The sequence below is a fragment of the Anopheles maculipalpis genome, chromosome 3RL (genome assembly GCF_943734695.1).
Source record: "Anopheles maculipalpis chromosome 3RL, idAnoMacuDA_375_x, whole genome shotgun sequence".
Lineage (NCBI taxonomy): Eukaryota > Metazoa > Arthropoda > Insecta > Diptera > Culicidae > Anopheles > Anopheles maculipalpis.
The window spans coordinates 90,712,708-90,731,048 of record NC_064872.1 but is presented as its reverse complement, the minus strand read 5'-3'; the positions used below and the strand labels follow the sequence as shown (position 1 = coordinate 90,731,048).

Genomic DNA, 18,341 nt, shown 5'->3' with positions numbered 1-18,341 from the left:
ACATGGGTAAACTCTTAAGTTAACAGGTGGCAGTACGGAAGCAACATGATCATGCGCAATAGCTTGTGGATCGATTGGGGACGATCGGGCATATACAGTGTGTTCCAGATCAACTCATACTCGCGTTTGGTAGTGGAATCGAGATTCATTAGAAACTACTAACTCGCAGCACTGTATCGTTTGGCAGTTACTATCGGTTTTGACAGCTAAAAGCATAAAGTACGGCACTTACCTTATCATCCATATTGGCCCTTGGGATTTGCAAACAAAAACACACGTCAATTTCAAAATTTGCGTACATAAACATAGCAATAAAAATCATGCAAATCCTTGCCCAGATCGGCGCAGATACCAATGTTGAAATCCTAAGAATGAATATCCGAACGAAACACGCGCTGGGAATAGTGGATGATTTCGCGGAACCGATACATCATTCCCCATCGCACGCTGCGTCTTCTCGGCCTGAAGCAAATCTTCTTGTGTGGTTTCAGTTCAGAACAATAAAAGCAACCTCTCGCACACGGTCTTTGCTTGGCGTGTAGTTCAGGCGGAAAATGCTCATGTCCCAACAATTGTGCCAATAAATTATCATGATTTTCCCTGGCGCAGTTCTGATAGGGAAGAAGGAGAAGACGTGGATGTTGACGCTGTCGCGCCTTTCGAACGTTTTGTGAACAGCACCACTCTGGTCCCATTTCTCGCCCGACTTCTTCGTGTCGCTAGGTGTTTTTTAAATGGAGGAAGGGAAGCGTTTGGCCGAGAAAACACTAGCGCACGGGTGGTATAGGATGCTGAAAATACTTTCCGACCGATTTTTCCGACCCTAGTTGCCAGCAGCTGCTAGCCGGAGGGTTTTCTAGCGATGTTGTTGTTCGGTGTGACTGTTTCCTTATTGCTTAATGTGCAACCGTACCATCATATCATGTTTCTATTACCAGCGATTCGTTCGACAAACAAGAAAAAAACCTCGTGATGGCGCGCTGGCTCAAATTTACCAAGCGAATTAGAGGTAAAGCAAATGAATATCAACTCTACTTCTACCTCTACCTTCAAGATTGAGTCTTGGGAGATATACCCAAAACCCCCCAAAAAACCTTCTTTTTAATTGTCGTTATGTAAGTGTTTTAGGAGTGAGAGCATCAAGGCATCACAAGTCCCGTACGTCACACAATTTGCGACACTAGACACCGACGCTGGCGACGCATCTGGCAACCGTTGTGACAATTTGGTCGATTCTCGGCGCCCGTCAGTAAGCTGATTTACGCAAAAGATCGTCCCCGTCGTTCGTTGCAAGTTGTCGTTTACGGCTATTGTTATGCTGTGGCTTCTTCCTGCTATTTTACCCTCTCCTTCCGAACCTTTCACGGCTGTCGACAGTGTGATTAGTTAAGAGGAATCCACTTGACAGCCCGCTTCCCGTCCGACGACGACCCGAGAACCGAGGGTGAAAGAGTTGAATGATCTGCCAGAATTCCAATTCGCAATCCATCTCTGCTTTAAGTTGCCATGTATTTTGGGGGTCACAAGATAGGATTCCTTCGATTCCACATAATGTCCACCGGCAGGCTAACTTTTGGCGAGTGTGATAGTAACGTATTAGTTGGACGACATTAAACATGCTCACAGTGATAAGCATTGGAGGGAAAGCAACCATTTTCCTTCCAACATTCACATATCCTAAGCGGACCTGCATCTGCAATGCACATAGAGCCATTACGGTAGTAACGGTGGTAAAATTCGACATTCAAAGCGCTATTCATTTACGGCACGCTTGTGGCATCAGCAGTGGTGCGACAACCGTGTACTATTATAGGAGGCACATCAGCAGCACAGTCTGGGACAATATTGAGATAACTTTAGTTGGAGCAAACTACCTGGTGTGGCGCAATAGCTGTTCCGGTTGCTAAGCCCGCGAGACGGTGTCGACCGACCACTACCTCCTCCGTGGAACGCTGGCTCAGGCGTAGCAAACGGAACCGGTCCATATCGTGCACTGGCGTGCATTTCTGTTGCCGGAACTGACGCTGATCGTACGCCGTAGTACGGTGTCGGTCCAGTTGGAGGACCGCCGCGACTACTGGGACGATAGTAGTCTCTTGTGCGCTCGTGCTGTACCGGCACCTCGATGTCACCTGCCGCGAACTGGGCCGTGTTTTGGGTGTAGCGCGGATGCTTTTTACCATTACCACCACCGGCACGGCCGGCCACAATGCGGTGACCCTCTCCCGGAAATATGATGCCGAACTCGTACCCGAAATCGTACTTGAAGTAGATGATTCCGGTATCCGGATCGACGTGTTTCGTGCCTGATCGAGCACCGGTGATTGATACAAAGAAATTTCACACAGTTTAAATTAAACACGTCCCACATTCCATGTATAGCACGAATAGGGAAAATAAGTTGTCAACGATAAGGTTATATAATTCGAAACGCTTCAGAAAAAGTTAAGGTTGAATTAGTTGGCAAACGTAAGAGTCAGAAGAGACAAGGCGACAAATCATAAAAATCAAAAATAAAACTCAGAATCAAAACGAGCAAAACAATGCATTATTAATGGGAAAAAGAATGAAACAAAACTGAAAAAAAACACAAGCCCCCTACCATTTGCTATAGCTAATCGATGAGACGAGCATATAAAAACACACGAAAAAAGGCAAACTCAACGGACGAAAATAAAAACAATCACTTCGAATGAAAGAAGTGATTCTGATGTTCATCGAGCGAACAGTAGTGGGGCCTGGTAGTGATTGTAGTAGTGGCGAAGGTAGTAATAGTTATGCAGTAAAGACAACAAAATTGAGCAGAACACTCTGATGTAATGGCTAATGGATGTAGCTACGATGAGAAAAGAGGCTAAGAAGAGGCAGAATTATATAGCAGTAGTTAAGGCAAGCGCAAGCAAAGGACATCACACCGATGCGGATGGGTTGGATGGATGGATGGGACCCCCGAACCCGTCCCCTTTCCTTACCATTCCATCCTAACGCAACGGGGCGAGATGAGATGAGGCAAAATATGATTTTTCTCGGCGGGCAGAGCACGTTAAAAATAGATGCTGCCTCTCTCTACACTCAGACACACACGCACACGAGAAGCTAGTCGCCGGCTGCTATCCAACGGCTGACGGTTGGAGGAGTCTTGGAGGAGGCATTCGATTCGGAGCTTCTTACTGTCCCTCCGCCGCTCTCGAGCGGAGAAAATGTATAGCAAAACAACACAACCCTACTGCTGCTGCTGTACGCCGTGATCTAGAGCGTAGAGCAGTAGAATGGGTGCGATCTTCTTCCTCTTCTTCGTCTTAACGCTGTCGAACACATCCCTGTGGGACGTACGGCAAGCAAGAGAACGGAACAGAACATGACTTTTGGGAAGAGGGGACGCATGAGTCGACGAGTGGACAAACATTCAAATCCGTCTGCCACTGTTAACCGCCAACCTCGATTACACGTCTGTTGTTTGCATTGCGCCATCGACGATCCACCGGTCCACACGGAAGTTGCGAGAAGAGGGTTTCTATTATTTTTGTGACGATGGCCTCAAGTTTTATAATCGTTTCTTAACCTGTGCGCTCAGAGCCATTATGCAAGCGAGCGAGCGACGTATACAAGTCTGCTTTTGAAACTGGGGAGAACTTGACAAAAAACAATTTGCACAAAACTTTGCCTCGAATCGAACAACATCCTCCACCGTTCCTGTCAACGCAGAGCTGCCAAACAGCTGCCTGCAGAATCAGGTGTGTGTGTCTGTGCTGCAGAATATTTACGTAGGTAACCCAATAAAGTTTGGAAAACTGGATGCAAATGGATGGAAATATGTATCGGCGAGGATGGGAGGTACTCACCATATTGCGATACTCGTGACTCCTCCCGGTAGACCTGTGGTGGGGCAGCAGTAGCCTGGGGTGGTGTCATCTGTTGCTGGGGCAGTTGTTGGGGCAGTTGCTGGGGCGGTTGCTGCACCATCGGAGCAGCGTACGCGTTCTTCAGGATCGGCTTGATCGGCGTCTTCTTGATGTCCGTCATTACCTCATTGTTGAAGTGGTACGCCTTCGTTTTGAACGTCTGCGCCATACCGTCCGCCTGCTTCTGGATGTAGTTGATGGGCGCGACCCGGTGCGCCTTCACCGCCATATCGTCGCGCGTATTCGGCACCGGAGTGGTGGCCAATCGCTTCGACGCGTACCGGTCCAGTGTTTGCGTCTTGAGCGTTTCCGTCGTCGTTGTGGTTGTCGTTTCAATCTGCGTGCTCTGGCGGGAGAGCGAACTGCTGCGCTGATGCTGACTAGTCTCCAGCCCAGCGGACAGCTCGATCTTGGTCGGCATCTGCACCGGCAGCGTATCGAACTCCATCGGCGTTTGGATGCGTTCGTACTGGCGTGGAAGACTGGTCGAGCGCGATTGCTGGAAGTTTGGTCGCACGCTACGATAGTGCGGCTCATCGCTGTCGGAAGGATTCGGTGTCCACAGGGGACGGATGCGTGTACCGTCGCTATCGTAACCATCGCTGTCACGATACTCTCCTGGTGTGAAGCGACCCGGTTTCTGCATGAACATAGACGACTGTTGCTGTTGCGATTGCTGCTGTTGCTCCAAGCTGACGACACGTTTCGTTTGCTGCATATTCAGCACACGGTTGCTGCTTTCGGTCATCTCCTTCAGGTGCAGCGAGTTGGACGTCTCGGTAGCGATCGTGTTGTGCACTGGCTGAGCCGTCACCGATGTGTAGTATTGTGCTGGCATTGGTTGTGCTACCGGCGGGAACGATTGCTGCTGCTGCTGCTGCTGCTGGTAAGACTGCTGTTGATAGGTTTGCTGCTGGAAGGATGAGGTCTGCTGTTGCTGGTACGACTGGTACTGTTGCTGCTGTTGCTGCTGTACGTAGCTGATCGGTTTTGGTTTCTCAATCTTTGGTGCATCGCTCGGTACATTGACTTGGCTCGCTTGAATCTTGTCGATAGGGTCGAATACTGACGGTGGTGGTGCAGCCGGACCCGACGCGAACTCCTGTTTCGGTGGCGCAAACACCGGATGGACCGGTTTGTAACCCGCCAGCGGTGGAGCGGTGGCGTCACTCTCATAGTCCGACAGGAATGGCTGGGCCGGACTGGGCGTTGGATATCCGTTCTGCTGCACCGGAGTCTGAGCAATCGGTTCGGGTTGTTGCGGTTGCGGTTGCGGCTGCTGTAGGGGCTGCTGCAAAGTCTGCTGAGGCTCCACCACGAGCTGCGGTTCTGGAGCTGGCTGCTGCTCCGGTACCGGTTGTACGGCGGCCGGAACTGGAACATGCTTCAGCGTTGGCAGCGGTTCCTCGGTTGGCAGTACCTTCACCGGCTGCAAGTCCTCGGGCAGATCGTTGTTCACCAAGAAGCTGCTCTTGCTCTCCTCAACCGTTTCCTACAGTACGAGCGAAAGATGGTCCAATTCAACGTTACGTAGGGGAAAGATTGTGAAAGACACACAAGGATACAATGTAACGATGCACAGGCAACATACGGAAGAAGGGATAGAAACGACAGATAGGGAAGCAAAAATGTAGAATAAAAATAAAATAAAAAAAACAGAAAGAGAAAAAAACGAGACAAGAGATTAGTAAATAGCGAGCAACGTTGTGCCGAGCAAGCCAATTAAAATAAAGCTACACAGCAGCAACAACAGTTCGGAACGAAAGGAATTTCACATTGACACACAAATTTCGCACAACGTGGCGCGCGCAACACCACCGACGGACGCCATGTTGCGTTTGTGTCGTTCGTTTGGTTAAGGGCGAGGAAGCAGCAGCTCAACTGCCTGGTCTTTTGACGGTCGATCGTGAAATCGAAAAACAGAAAGAATAAAAACGCTAAAATAAACATTGACATAGATCGATTAGCTCGTAGTCACAGAGTAACACGCAACACGCACACACAGAGTATCGCCATTGTGACGGTCATGGTCCTTTGCAGAGATGAGGCTTTTGAGGGACACATCTCACGGGCAATGGTACCGCCTATACGACCGTCCTAGTTGGGGATTAAACATTAGACGACACTTACACTCACACTAAAGTGCACCTAAGAGAAACAATGTTAATCAATTAAGGAAATCACACAAAACTTCACGAATTTCGTCTAAAAACAGGTGACACTGAATAAGGTGAGCTCTGGTCAACAAGAAGCATTTAGGAATGGAACAGAATAAGAAACTGTCACAAACACACACAAAGACACACTTAATACAACATGCGGTTTTTTTTGCGAACCTTTTGAACGGTTTCCGACGAGGAGATGATCACTTCCTCGGATTGTTGCTGCGACTCCTGTTGCTGTACCTGTTCTTCTGCAGCTGCCGGTGGTTGAGACACCTCCTGGAACACCTGTTGCTGCTGTTCTTGGATGGTCTGCTGTTGCTGCTGCTGCTGTTCAACCTTCTGCTCCTGTACCTGTACCGACTGTTGCTGGACGACCTCACTGACAATCGACGACGAGTGAGACTCTACCTTGCTCGAGCTGCTGAAGCTTTCGATCGTCTGCTGCTGCTGTTGTTCGAATGAAACAGCCGCCGTCTTTTGCACAACCTCCTCCGTGTCGGCCAGATAACCGTTCTGGCGCCGGGCTCCGGTACCGTCCAGGTCACTCTCGTACTCGCTCTCGGTGGCGGTGAACGGACTCTTGGTCTTGGCACCCTGGCCCTGCTGCGGCTCTGTCGGCTGCTCGAGCGGCGCAGGCGCTCCTCCTGCGGTGTCCGATTGTCCCGACGATTGTTTCGACTTCTTGCGCGGACTGGGCGGGATAATCTTGACACCGCCGGCCGGGACACGCTCCGGCTCCTTGTCCATGCTCTCCAGCAAGGACTGCTCAATCTGCTCCCGGTAGTAGGAGCTCTTGCGCTCGCTCGAGGCCTTCGGAGCGTAGCCCATCGTTGGCTGGGGCCCTGGCTCGAGACCTAGCTCCGCGATTGCACCGTACCCGAAGTCTGGCGGTAGTGGGGCTGCCACGGGCAAACGGACGCCCTGGACCATACGCGGTGCCTTCAGTTCGCCATACGCAGCCTGCTGCTGCAGGAGAGATTCTTCGAAGATTTTCTTCGTTTCCTTCACCGATTTCTTCTTGTACACCTCTTCCTCCTGCTGCTGCTCCATGTAGAACTGTTGTTGCTGCTGCTGCTGCGACTGCTGTTGGTACATCTGTTGCTGCTGCTGTTGATATACCTGTTGCTGCTGCTGCTGTTGATACAACTGCTGCTGCTGTTCCACCTGTTGCTGGTATTGTTGAGGGGGCTGCTGAGCTGGCTGTTGATAGCCCAACTGACCAGGATACAGTGGCTCGACCGATGGTTTAGACGAGAACGAGAGCGGCTCCTGGTAAGGAGGCAACGAAATCGGACCAGTAGGTTCCGGTGCTGGCGGTGCAAAGTTCTGCGGCTGCGGCTGTGCCGGAGCGTACGATTGCTGAGCAAGCGTAGTAGTATCCAGTAGTGGAGCAGCAGCTGGAGCAGGGGCACCAAGCGAACTGGGCGTAATGGTCGGTGGTGGCAACGGCTTGAACGGTTGTGGCGTCTGGTTGTAGGACGGTCCGGCCAAGAAAGCTGGAGTAGCTCCAGCAATCGGCGTCAAGGTGCAACCAGGTGCTGCATTTAGCGGCTGAACAGCAGCTGGAACCGGTGCAGCCATTGTTGCGGGTGCTGGTGCTGGTGCCGGAGCTGGAGTGAACATCGACGGTGCAGCAGACGGAGCTACTGGAGTAGGCTTGAAGGGAGTTATCTTCGGCGGGAAGCTCTGGGTCGGTGGCGGAGCTGCCTGACTAGGTACGAATGTCGGCACCGGGGCTGGGGAAGGCGCGCGGACTGGTGCATCCACCGCTAGGGAAGGCTTGAACGGTTGGTACTGCATCGATGACTGCGAGTACTGCTGCTGTGCCAGCGTCGATGACGCTTGGAACTGCTGCGTCGAGGAGAAGGATGAGTACATCTGGGTCGGGGTTGGTGCGTTGGCGACAGCGAATGGCGCTGGCTGCTGGTAGATCGGCTGAAAATCGGATCGAATTGAATCGGAACGAGCTTTAGCGGTGTTGTGCTCTGGGTGCGTTTTCGTTTGCTTGCGTGCGAACGGAAGTGTCGAGTAGTGGTGTTGTTGCGGTTGTTGTTGTGGTTGCTGTTGTTCAGTGGTGGTGGTAGTGGTGGATGTATGCTTGGTGAAAGAGGATGAGGATGAAAAGACAGTCGGCGGAGGTCGATACTGTCGGTACACTTGCACCACCGGCTCTTCAGCCGCCCTTCCACCAAACGACCCGAACGCTCTTGGAGTTGACCACAACCGTTCCATTGCGATCGCGTCGGCCGACGGCCGGGGAGAGGTACTTCGGGCACGTCCTTCCGGCAGGCTCGTCGGTCTTGGCCGGTACTTCGGTGTCGATACGATTGTCGGAGGTTTAGGGAATCTCGGTGGTGCCGAGCCATCCCCATCCGACTGAAACATCGTCCCAATCGGGGGCGTTGGGATCGTTTCCGGCTGTGGCTTCAAAAAGTCCACCCGCTGCTTACCCTCCACAGCCGGCGGATAGCTCTTCATACCTTGACCGGCAGTGGGGGGCGAGGGCGGCGAGGGCGGCGGCTGCGGAAGATTACAAGAAGATCCCTCTGCACCTACCAACTGTGCCGTGAGATCACCGTTGGCCGGCGTTGGCGACGGCGGCTGCGGCTGCTGTTGCTGCAACAGTGGTTCGAAAGACTTCGGACGATCGCGCACAACGGTGGTACTGCTGCTGATGCTGATGCTGCTACTCTCCCGTTTCGATTCGGACTGAGCTGGGAGCCGAACGCTCGGTGTCGTCGGTGGCTGAGCCGGTGCCGGTGCGTGTTGCGCCAGTGTTAGTGTGATCGGTACGTCGACCGTCGTCGCAGTCTGCGTTGCGTCCGAGCGGGTCGCGACATGCTCGGTGTTAGTGCCCATGTTCTGGTGCGCCGACGGGTCAGCCATCGGACTCGTGCCCTCGGTCACCGTCGGTACCGTGGGCGTTTGCGTACGCTGCGAGAAACGCACCGGCAGATCGGGGAAGCTGATCTTGTGCTCCATCCGCATCGTTGCCTCTGTCGTACGGCGCGTCTCCGTTACGATCGTCGATTCCGTCGTCGGGCCGTTCAGCTTCGCCTCACTCGCGTACTCCTGTCGGGCACTGAAACCACCGCCCTCGCCTTCGAATGCCTCGTCCGAACGGGGCTGGCGGGTGCGATGGCCACGACAGCACGAGCGATGTGCGCGAATGCGACGACGAACGTGGACGATTGCGAGTGAGGTGACATTTTGCGATTGCGAAGTGCGTGTTTTATTATTATTATTTTGGTCGCCCGAGAGAGTGTATGTTTTGATTTGTCGAGATATGTGCAGAAGGTGTCGAGGTGGAATGGCGCGATAACGATGAAATTGATACACGAGAACGGTTCGCAGATGAGCAAACGCAACGATAGCATAGGAAGATCAGAACAGAATAGAAAAAGAAAGAGATATATGTAGATGATCGATTATGAAAGGATCCAACCGCTCGTCAGCGTTTGCTGGTGCTTTTGTATCGAGGATTGCTGGGAAGTCTTCACATGAATGGCGTATCGACTACTACTTGCTAATGGATTTGGCATTTTGGAAGGATGGCAATGATCTATCACGGCAACGTGATCCTAAGCAAAGCATACACACACACGCGCGTACCCCCACGCTACTAATGCACTAAGAAAGCACACACAATCACACTTCCACACAGTGGTACACCGTCTAGGGCGGGTGTCCTGTATTTACCTGTTGCTGTTGAACCATGTCCACAAACGAAACATGCTTCTGGGGCGCGGGCTGTGGCGCCGGCTGTGGTGCACTTTCACACTGCAGCACGGCAATGTCGGCCGTGCTTTGCGCTTCACCGCCGGCATTGTTCGCCACCACCATGTATTTGCCCGTGTCGGCCATATTGATCTGCTCGAAGATCAGCTTGAAGCAGGAGCCCACCTGCTGCAGTGCATAGCTGCCTGGGGCGAGCGTTTCCTGCACTGGGCGGCCATCCTTAAACCACGTGACTGTTGGCTCGGGTGTACCGGACACTTCGACGTCGAGCACGACCCGATCTCCGTTGCGGGCAGTTTGGGCCTGCAGACGTCTGCCAAACACTGGCGGAAAGATGGATTCTGGGAAATCGGAGGGTTGGACACGAAATGTACACCGCAAGGGAAAAGCACCGTGGAACACCAAAGAAAGGGAAACAAAAGGGTAAAAATATGAAAACGGAAATATGGGACGTGACAACGAGAGAGATATACCGACAAGCTTCCTGTGCCTCAGTGATCAGATCCTTTTTTGCAGAACTTTTGGATAATTGGGTCCAAAATGCATTCATTCCACACAAGGTTTGAACGACCGTTAGGAAAGATTCAGAAAATATTTGAGGTCTTTCTAATTCTCGACAAAGGTGGCATTTGAAATAGCCGTTTGCAACAACAGGAAACCTTTCAGACTCTCCGGACATAGTGATCGTTTGGAGTAAATGACTCTGGGGGGCTTACTTTTAACTACGAGATCCGCCGTAGTAGTAGAAGCTCCAGCCGCATTCGAAGCAGTGGCCGTATAGCGGCCCGCATCGAGCGGCGACACATTCCGAAGTTCGACGACGATCTTGTTCAGCGAATAGGACACCTGGATTCGTTCGCCATCCGGCTGCAGTTCGACATCGTTCTTCGTGACGTGCACTTCGGGCGTCGGGTATCCATCGACAATACCCTCAATGACGACGTCAGCACCCTGATCGACGATCTTGCCATTGAACGGCGTCACAAATCTTGGCGCCATGTTGCGTCTCGCCGGCTTGCCCGTGCTGATTTGGCCAGAGTTTGCAATGATCGTTTCGAGGTTTGGAGCGACACCCACGTACGAGGACGCCTCGTGCTGTACGGTCGGTGGTTGGTCGTTCACCTTATCGTAGCGCTGGTGTTCCGACGCTTCGGCAACTTGTGGTGCCTGGTTACCTTCCTGGTGGAACGAACGGTCCAGTTTCGCCGATTCGGCATGCACCTCCGAGTGTGTGTGAGCCACACCGTTCTGTTGTACGGTGGCCATCGAAGAAGCCGAGTAGGAAGAGGACGAGCTGGTCGTCACATGCTTCTGAAGTGTCACACAAGACGAACCGGTCGTGTCGATCTGCTGCATCGATTCGACCAGCGGCAGAACGGGCACCGGCATTGGATTTGGACCGTATGAACCAAGCTGCTCGAGAAGTTGCACGATCGCAACACACTGGGCATTGCCTGCTTCGTTCTCCGCGTAACAGGTGATCTTACCAGTCAGCTCCGGGCGTACCTCGGGGATGGTGAGCACCTGTCGGTCGCCACTGGTCGACACAAGAAAATCGTGTCCCTGCACTGGCTGATCATTGAAGAACCAGCGAATCTTTGGCTGCGGTTTACCAATCACAATGCACTCGAACTTGGTCGGTTCGTGCTGTCGCACGACACGATCGGCAAACAGCTCCCGGAACGTCGGACATACCTGACTCTCGGTAAGGAAGGCGGGCGTGCTCACCGCCTCAAATTCGGGTGCATTGATCGTCTTCACAATCAGGTTGGAGAAACACTTTGCCTCACCGGACACGTTTGCGGCCTTCACCGTGTACACGCCCTTATCGTCCGGTAGTACCCGTTCGATGATCAGCTTCACTACACCATCGTCTCGCACCACACAGTGTACGCGCGGTGACACGGTCACATCAGTCGGGATCTCGCGGTTGTTCACGAACCACCGGATAGACGGGCGCGGATCTCCACTAACCGCACACTCAAATTGCACCCGTTCACCTTCGTCCGCGAGGATGTCGCTGAGCAGCCGCTCAAAGCGCGGCGGAGCACCGACAACCGGTAACACCCGCTCGGCCGGCTGACGTACTGCCGGTTCGGCCGTGTTCAGCGGCGTAACCAAAACCGAGCTTTGGCTCGACGCCTCACCCGCGCTATTAATAGCGACCACCCGGTACACGCCCGCGTCCTCGAGGAAGGCCTCGCGGATCACCAGCGAGCAACGGTCGCCCTGGAACAGTAGCTGAAAGTCGTTCGACTCTTTGACCGGTCGCTCACCGTGATACCAGATCACTTCCGGCTCCGGTTGGCCCACAATCACGCAGTCCAGCCGGACCGGTTTCCCTTCGAACACTGACACATCCCGCAACGGTAGCTGTACGGCGGGCTTCACTGGCTCCATATCGCTTGCTAGTTCCGAGTCGCTGGTTTCGTTCGGTAGCCGACCCTTCACCACCACATTACACGAGCAGCACTTTTCACCGGCGATATTCTTGGCGGTCAGCGTGTAGACACCAGCATCCTTCAGGAATGCCTCGTCTATGACCAATTGCGCTCGGCCGTTTTCGTAGAAGAACTAAAATGAAGAACGGGACACATTCAGTAGCGAACTCTCTACTGCCCCAGGGGCAACCATCATCATCATCATTGATCGTCGCTGTGGTCGTAGCAGATCGGTGTAGTGGTCGTAGTCACACATCGTTGCGCCTGTCGTCGTAATACATGTTGGTGGTCGAGTGTGTTCTTCGGAAGCATACCCGGCAAGTCCCAACGAGCTACAAGGAGGAGGGGGGGGGGGGAGGAGGAGGACTCGAAATGTTCCCGTCTCACTCGCCCAGCAGCTCTATGCGAGTTTAAACCGAAGGCTAATCCTCCTTCAAGACGATTACATACAGATTTATAACTGTGTACAAACGCACACCCATGAACACGAACCTCCCCATTTGGATCATGTGGAATGAAAAGATCCCAAACCCCTCGGCGGCAGATGAAAGATGAGCCGAGGCAGCCGAACGCGCGGTGTAAATGAACGAAAGAGGGAAGACTCAGAGGAGTATTTTCGAACCGTTTTTCACATTTCCACCATCCACACTACGGGACACTTATTTTCATGTTCAGGTTTGGAAAAAATAAATCCTCATTCCCTGGATGACTGGATGGATGCGATGGGCCGAGTTCATTCAACCGACCGATCTCATTTTTTAAAATCTGCACTGCACTCAGTTACAACGCCACGTAGGTTGTGCGAAATTTATGTGGACAAAAATTTGTTTTCAGTCTGGCGGAACAGGGCGGCCCTTAAGAAAAAAAGTGTTTTCGCGACTATTTGAGGATCACAAGAAAGGCAAGCTGAATAGCGCCAAGAAATCAAGGACACGCACGGGTGATCGTGCAATTGTTGAAGCAGTAATTGCATATCTTGAAGTTCAAGGTGCTTTAAGTTCATCAGGATATCTCCAACAAATTGTAAAGTGTCCAACGAAAACTGCATCTCTCATTCAAGTGATGCGCGCCTCAACATAGTGCACCGACACAAAAACAAACCTGGAACTGATCTCGTGAGGTTCCCTCGCTTTTTTTTTAATCTCTGCAAACTTCACGACTGCGCAGACAACACACCCTTCGATTCAATACCAGTCGGTGTCATAACATCGCTCAGTGCCACACTAAAGCAGTAGTCTACTCCTGCGTGTATTGGTTCACAACTTGCCTCCCCCCATCTAACACTGTACTGTTTCGACAGTTTGTCACCAGTTCAATCTGCGCCAGTATTTGCCAGCCTATACCCGGGAGCATGCGCAAACACATGTACACGCTTACACTCGCACACGATCGAGTCCCGTCCGGCATCTCCGGCTAGACTGAGAGGGCAAATTATCTATTTTTAACCATTATAATTAAAATCTACAGAATTGGAACATATTGTGGAATAAATCAGGATAAAAACTCGCTTGTTGTGGGTACCTTGATGTGAATGATGTTGGAGTAACGAGCCACCAGCAGTCAGCAAGAATTGTACATTACAAAACATCAATAGACGGAGCGCAAGAAAAAAAGGGAATTGTAGATAGGGAAAGCTGTCAAACTTATGCAGGGATGACTGGCTAAGAAGAAATGCTCTATGTACAGCTAGCAGCTAAGAAGTATCACACCAACACACACACAAACGCACAGACGGTAGGAATCGGTACAGTTGCAAGAAAAGGGCAAGAGAAAATTGGTGGGAAATGCGCGCGGGAAATGTGACGCGAATGCGCTAATTCGTTTGACAACCCGAAACGATGTCCGAGCTGGATGACTTAATTGAGGCGCAGGCGGCGAATCCCGCACAGGAATAATGTACACACACGCTTACACACACTCTCCGTGTACACTGTCATGGAATGGGAATGGAGTTTCACAACATGGTCTGGGTAATTGCGCTATTAAAATGCATTTACGTGTTTTCCTCCAAGTGTGTGTGTGTGTGTGTATATGGGCGTGTGTATTGGAATATTCCACAAAACATTTTCTTTTTACATCTGAAACTACAACACTGTTAAAACCCCAAACCTAATAGAAATAGATTTATTGTGACATTTAACGAGTTCCTCCCAACCCAGCCCACTGTCATGATACTTACTTTAACCTCACGGTTGGTGAAGTGTTTGCCATCGTGCGTCCACATAAGCTCCGGTTGCGGTGTACCACTGACTTTAGCTTCGAGCCGTATCTTCTGTCCCACACGCGCCATCACATTGGACAACGGTTCCGGGAAGTCAGGAAATTCGGTCGGTTCCAGCGCTGTTCCAGGGGAAGGAGGAAAATGGAATCATAAGCTTAGCATACGGGATTAATGAGCCAACATTTCACGCGTTGTGTCGGGCTTTGAGGGCGGCTTTTGACCAACAGGTGCGTGCAGCTGATCATGCTGTGTACTAACGCCATTTTATCTTCGACACGCCACCACCTACAAGATGGGAGAATGGTTTTGTACTGTCCTAGCGGAAAATATTAGCACAAACGGGCGTGTACTTTTTAGTCCTCAAAAATAGCTCCAAGTGTTCGCGTACATTAACGTTCGCTTCGTTCTGATCGCTTAGAAAAATGGTTCGAAAGGGATTTCTATTTCTCGAATCAGACAAAACACCCTCGAAACCCCTTTTCCTGTTATCGCGCGGAAAATTATATTCTTCCACACACAGTGCATCACACGGTCGGTGACCGTGGCTTATGGCTTAGACGGCTACAATGTTGCGACCCAAGTGCAGCTAAACTTCGCCGACGGCCCCTTGAGCACACCGCGCTCGCACGGGTATAGGAATGCGATCGAGCGTGTAATTTCAAATGAAACCGAGAGGATCGGTTCGTGCAAGAAGCTACCGACGCTTGGTGCGTGGTACGAGCTAGCTCTTAAGCACGCACCGCTAAGTAGCTTCCCATTTACCTCATCTGTCTTCTTCAATTGAGTGCAGAGAATTATTGCAAAAGATTAACGCACCATTAGCCGCGATGCGTGTAATTTGTTTGACGGAGCATCGCTAACGAGGCGGGTGGTATGCTCTTCTCGTTCCTTTACTGTTGCCTAGGATCTCAGCAGGATTTGCGGTGGATTAAGAATTTTAAGTGGATAAACTAGACGCAAGTCAAGTGCTAATGCGTCTCCAAGGGTGCCACTTTGTTTCCACTTTTGGATCACTTGATGCAACATGACGGTATTTTCTACGGAAATGATATTATTTGCAAAAACATGATTGAATTTAATTAACGGATAAAAAAATATATGAAAATATCATACAATGGAGCCACATGGTCATTTGTACGTAAAACACTAGGCGTCTCCATCGCCACTTCTCTAAATATTTTCTACCTATCGTAACCATGGAAAAAAAATCTGAGTAATGATCACTTCGCACTAAACACACAAGATTGCACACGTACTTTCTGAATCCTTCTTTCCCACTGTCCCCATACATCGCTTAATCGAAGCAAAACACATTCTCACGCAATACCAACTGCTGGCACCGTTATCCACCAGCGCACACTCGAAGCTTGATCAACAATCTGATCGAGCACACCGATGAGTCAATTCGGCACATTTCAATACTTACGCTTGACCGTGAGGAACGCACTCGTTTCATCCGATCCGCAATCGTTCACCGCCCGGCAGGTGTAGTGCGTTTGATCCTCGAGGTAGACCTGCTCGATACGCAAGGACGCCACACCCGAAGCCGGATCGTACGTCTGACGATAGTCGGGTGAACCATCAATGCACTGATCACCCTTGTACCAGTGCACGGTCGGCGTGGGTTGACCACCAACAACACAATCGTATTGGAACGGTTGTCCCTCCTGTGCAACACCGCCATCAAGCAGTCGCATCGTGAACGCGGGGGCCGTACCGGCGGGCTTTGGTGGTGGTGGAGGAGCTTCCGTTACGAGTAGACGTGCGGTAGTGTCAGCGATTCCGGCTTCATTTGCAGCACGGCATAGTATGTCAGCACTATCCGCAGTGACGGTTTCGTCAATCATCAGCGTACACACACCACTAGCTGGATCGAAGCTGGTCCTATAGTCCGGATTACCCTGTACGCTGATGCCGTTCTTGTACCACTCGATCGTTGGATCGGGAACACCCGCTACTACACATTGCAAACGTACGCGTTGACCTTCCTGTACGCTAACGTCAGCCAGAGGTTGAATCACACGTAAGCTCGCTTGTGGCTCGCTTCTGGACAGTGTCGATGTGGTTATGACTTCATGAATTTGTTCGTGCACCTGCTCCTCAACGGTTTGTATGACCAGTGGAACTTGTGGCTCCTGGAGATACTGTTCTTCGTCGATCGTTTGCACATCGAAAGACTGTTGCTGGTGTGGCAGCCCGGTATGCGAAGTTGTGGTGGTAATTTTCACATCCTCCACTACCGTTGCTTCTCGCTCCTTTTGCAGCGCCAGTTCCTTTTCTCGCTGGAGCTGCTCCATTCGTAGCTGCTCCTGCTCCTGTTCGCGTCTCAACTGCTCCAGACGTTGCTGCTCTTGCTCTTGCTCGCGCTTCAACCGCTCCAGACGTTGCTGTTCCTGTTCCTGCTCTCGCTTCAAAAACTCAAGTCGCTGTTGCTCATCCTCTTGTTCTCTCTTGAGCTGCTCCAAACGTTGTTGCTCCTGTTCCTGCTCCCTTTGAAGCTGTGCAAGCCGTTCCTGCTCCTGCTCTTGTTCCCTCTGCAACTGCTCCAAGCGTAGCTGCTCTTGCTCTTGTTCTCTCTGCAACTGCTCCAAACGTCGTTGTTCCTGTTCCTGCTCCTTTTGCAACTGTTCCTGTTCGCGCTGCAGCTGGTCCAAACGTTGCTGTTCTAGCTCGCGTTGCAACTGCTCCTGACGCTGTTGCTCTTCGCGCCGTGCCTGCTGCTCTGCCAGTTCCTTCGAACGCTCGTACACTTCCGTTTTGATCTTGTAGAACGTTTGGAACAGCTTCGTATTTTCCGTATACAACGTGACGGTCTTGTCGGATCCGTATAACTGGATCGATAGGTCAGCGATTTTCTTCAACGCATCTAGCTGGCGTGTCTCATGGGTACGAATCGTGTTGTCCACCTGTGCAACTAGATCGTTAGCCACGTCCACGTTGTTCAGTATAGTGAGCTTGTTGTTAGCATTGATGAGTTCCGCGTTCAGTGTGCGATAGTGGTCCTCAATCTGAGAAGGAAGGTAGCGTGTATTAGTATTGCAGAAAGGGTTTACTAGCGATGTAGCTAAGGTACTAACCGTGGTAATAATCTCGAAATACTCGATCGCGATACTATACAGTTGACGATGATCCTCGAGCTTTCGAAGTAGATCAGTCCATTCGTTGCGTATTTTGTGCGTTTCCGATTCGATGTAGGGGCTTGTCTCAGGATATTGGCGTACCAATTCCGTGCCTGAGTTGATAAATGCATTGATTCGTTGCTCAAGATCCTAATTAAATCAGACGAAGATATAGATTAAAGGTTAGTAGACGATAAAGGATCAAACGTTGATATATTTTGCAGAGAAAAAAAAATCTTTTACGAACGACTATTTTATGCAACATTCTCAAAATTCAATAATTCTCCCTAATTAACATCTTTCATACTATAAAGGCTTTTAAAATACTGCCAATTCATCATCTAATAAGTCATCCAACAGATTGCATTGACAAGACGTGGCTACCCTCGAACTATCATTTTTCGATTTTGGCAAGCATCCCTCCAACCTCATCCACCCTTCAACTCATTCGCTCACGAAATCCGACACCCAGCAGCCTCCCTTCAAAAGGGGTGGGCGTAGTAATTAAATGTCACGCATGATCACGCGACGCAAGAGGGAACCTCGCACGTGGAAACCCGCAACAGGTGCGCCGATCGCTAATTGTTAGTGACAGAGAAATGAGCGCTTGATGGTGTGCCCGCGACCCTAGGCGGCGACTCATTCGTCATTCACAGATCGCGCACCGCCGAATACGTCCAACTGTCTCATGCAGCCCATGTGGGTCGTCCCAGAACAAACAAATCTTTCGATTCTATAAATATTTACATAGCTCC

The 18,341-nt window shown here is 51.1% G+C and overlaps 1 protein-coding gene across 1 annotated transcript in view; it reads right to left on the bottom strand.

Moving 5' to 3' along the window:
• LOC126563475 (titin) overlaps positions 1-18,341 on the bottom strand; it is a 136,839-nt gene that overhangs the window by 98,559 nt on the left and 19,939 nt on the right. The window contains 8 exon segments of the mRNA XM_050220120.1: positions 3,843-5,394; positions 6,239-8,002; positions 8,624-9,193; positions 9,767-10,146; positions 10,522-12,379; positions 14,426-14,586; positions 15,894-17,475; positions 17,545-17,736. Coding sequence (XP_050076077.1) covers positions 3,843-5,394; positions 6,239-8,002; positions 8,624-9,193; positions 9,767-10,146; positions 10,522-12,379; positions 14,426-14,586; positions 15,894-17,475; positions 17,545-17,736 — 8,059 coding nt within the window.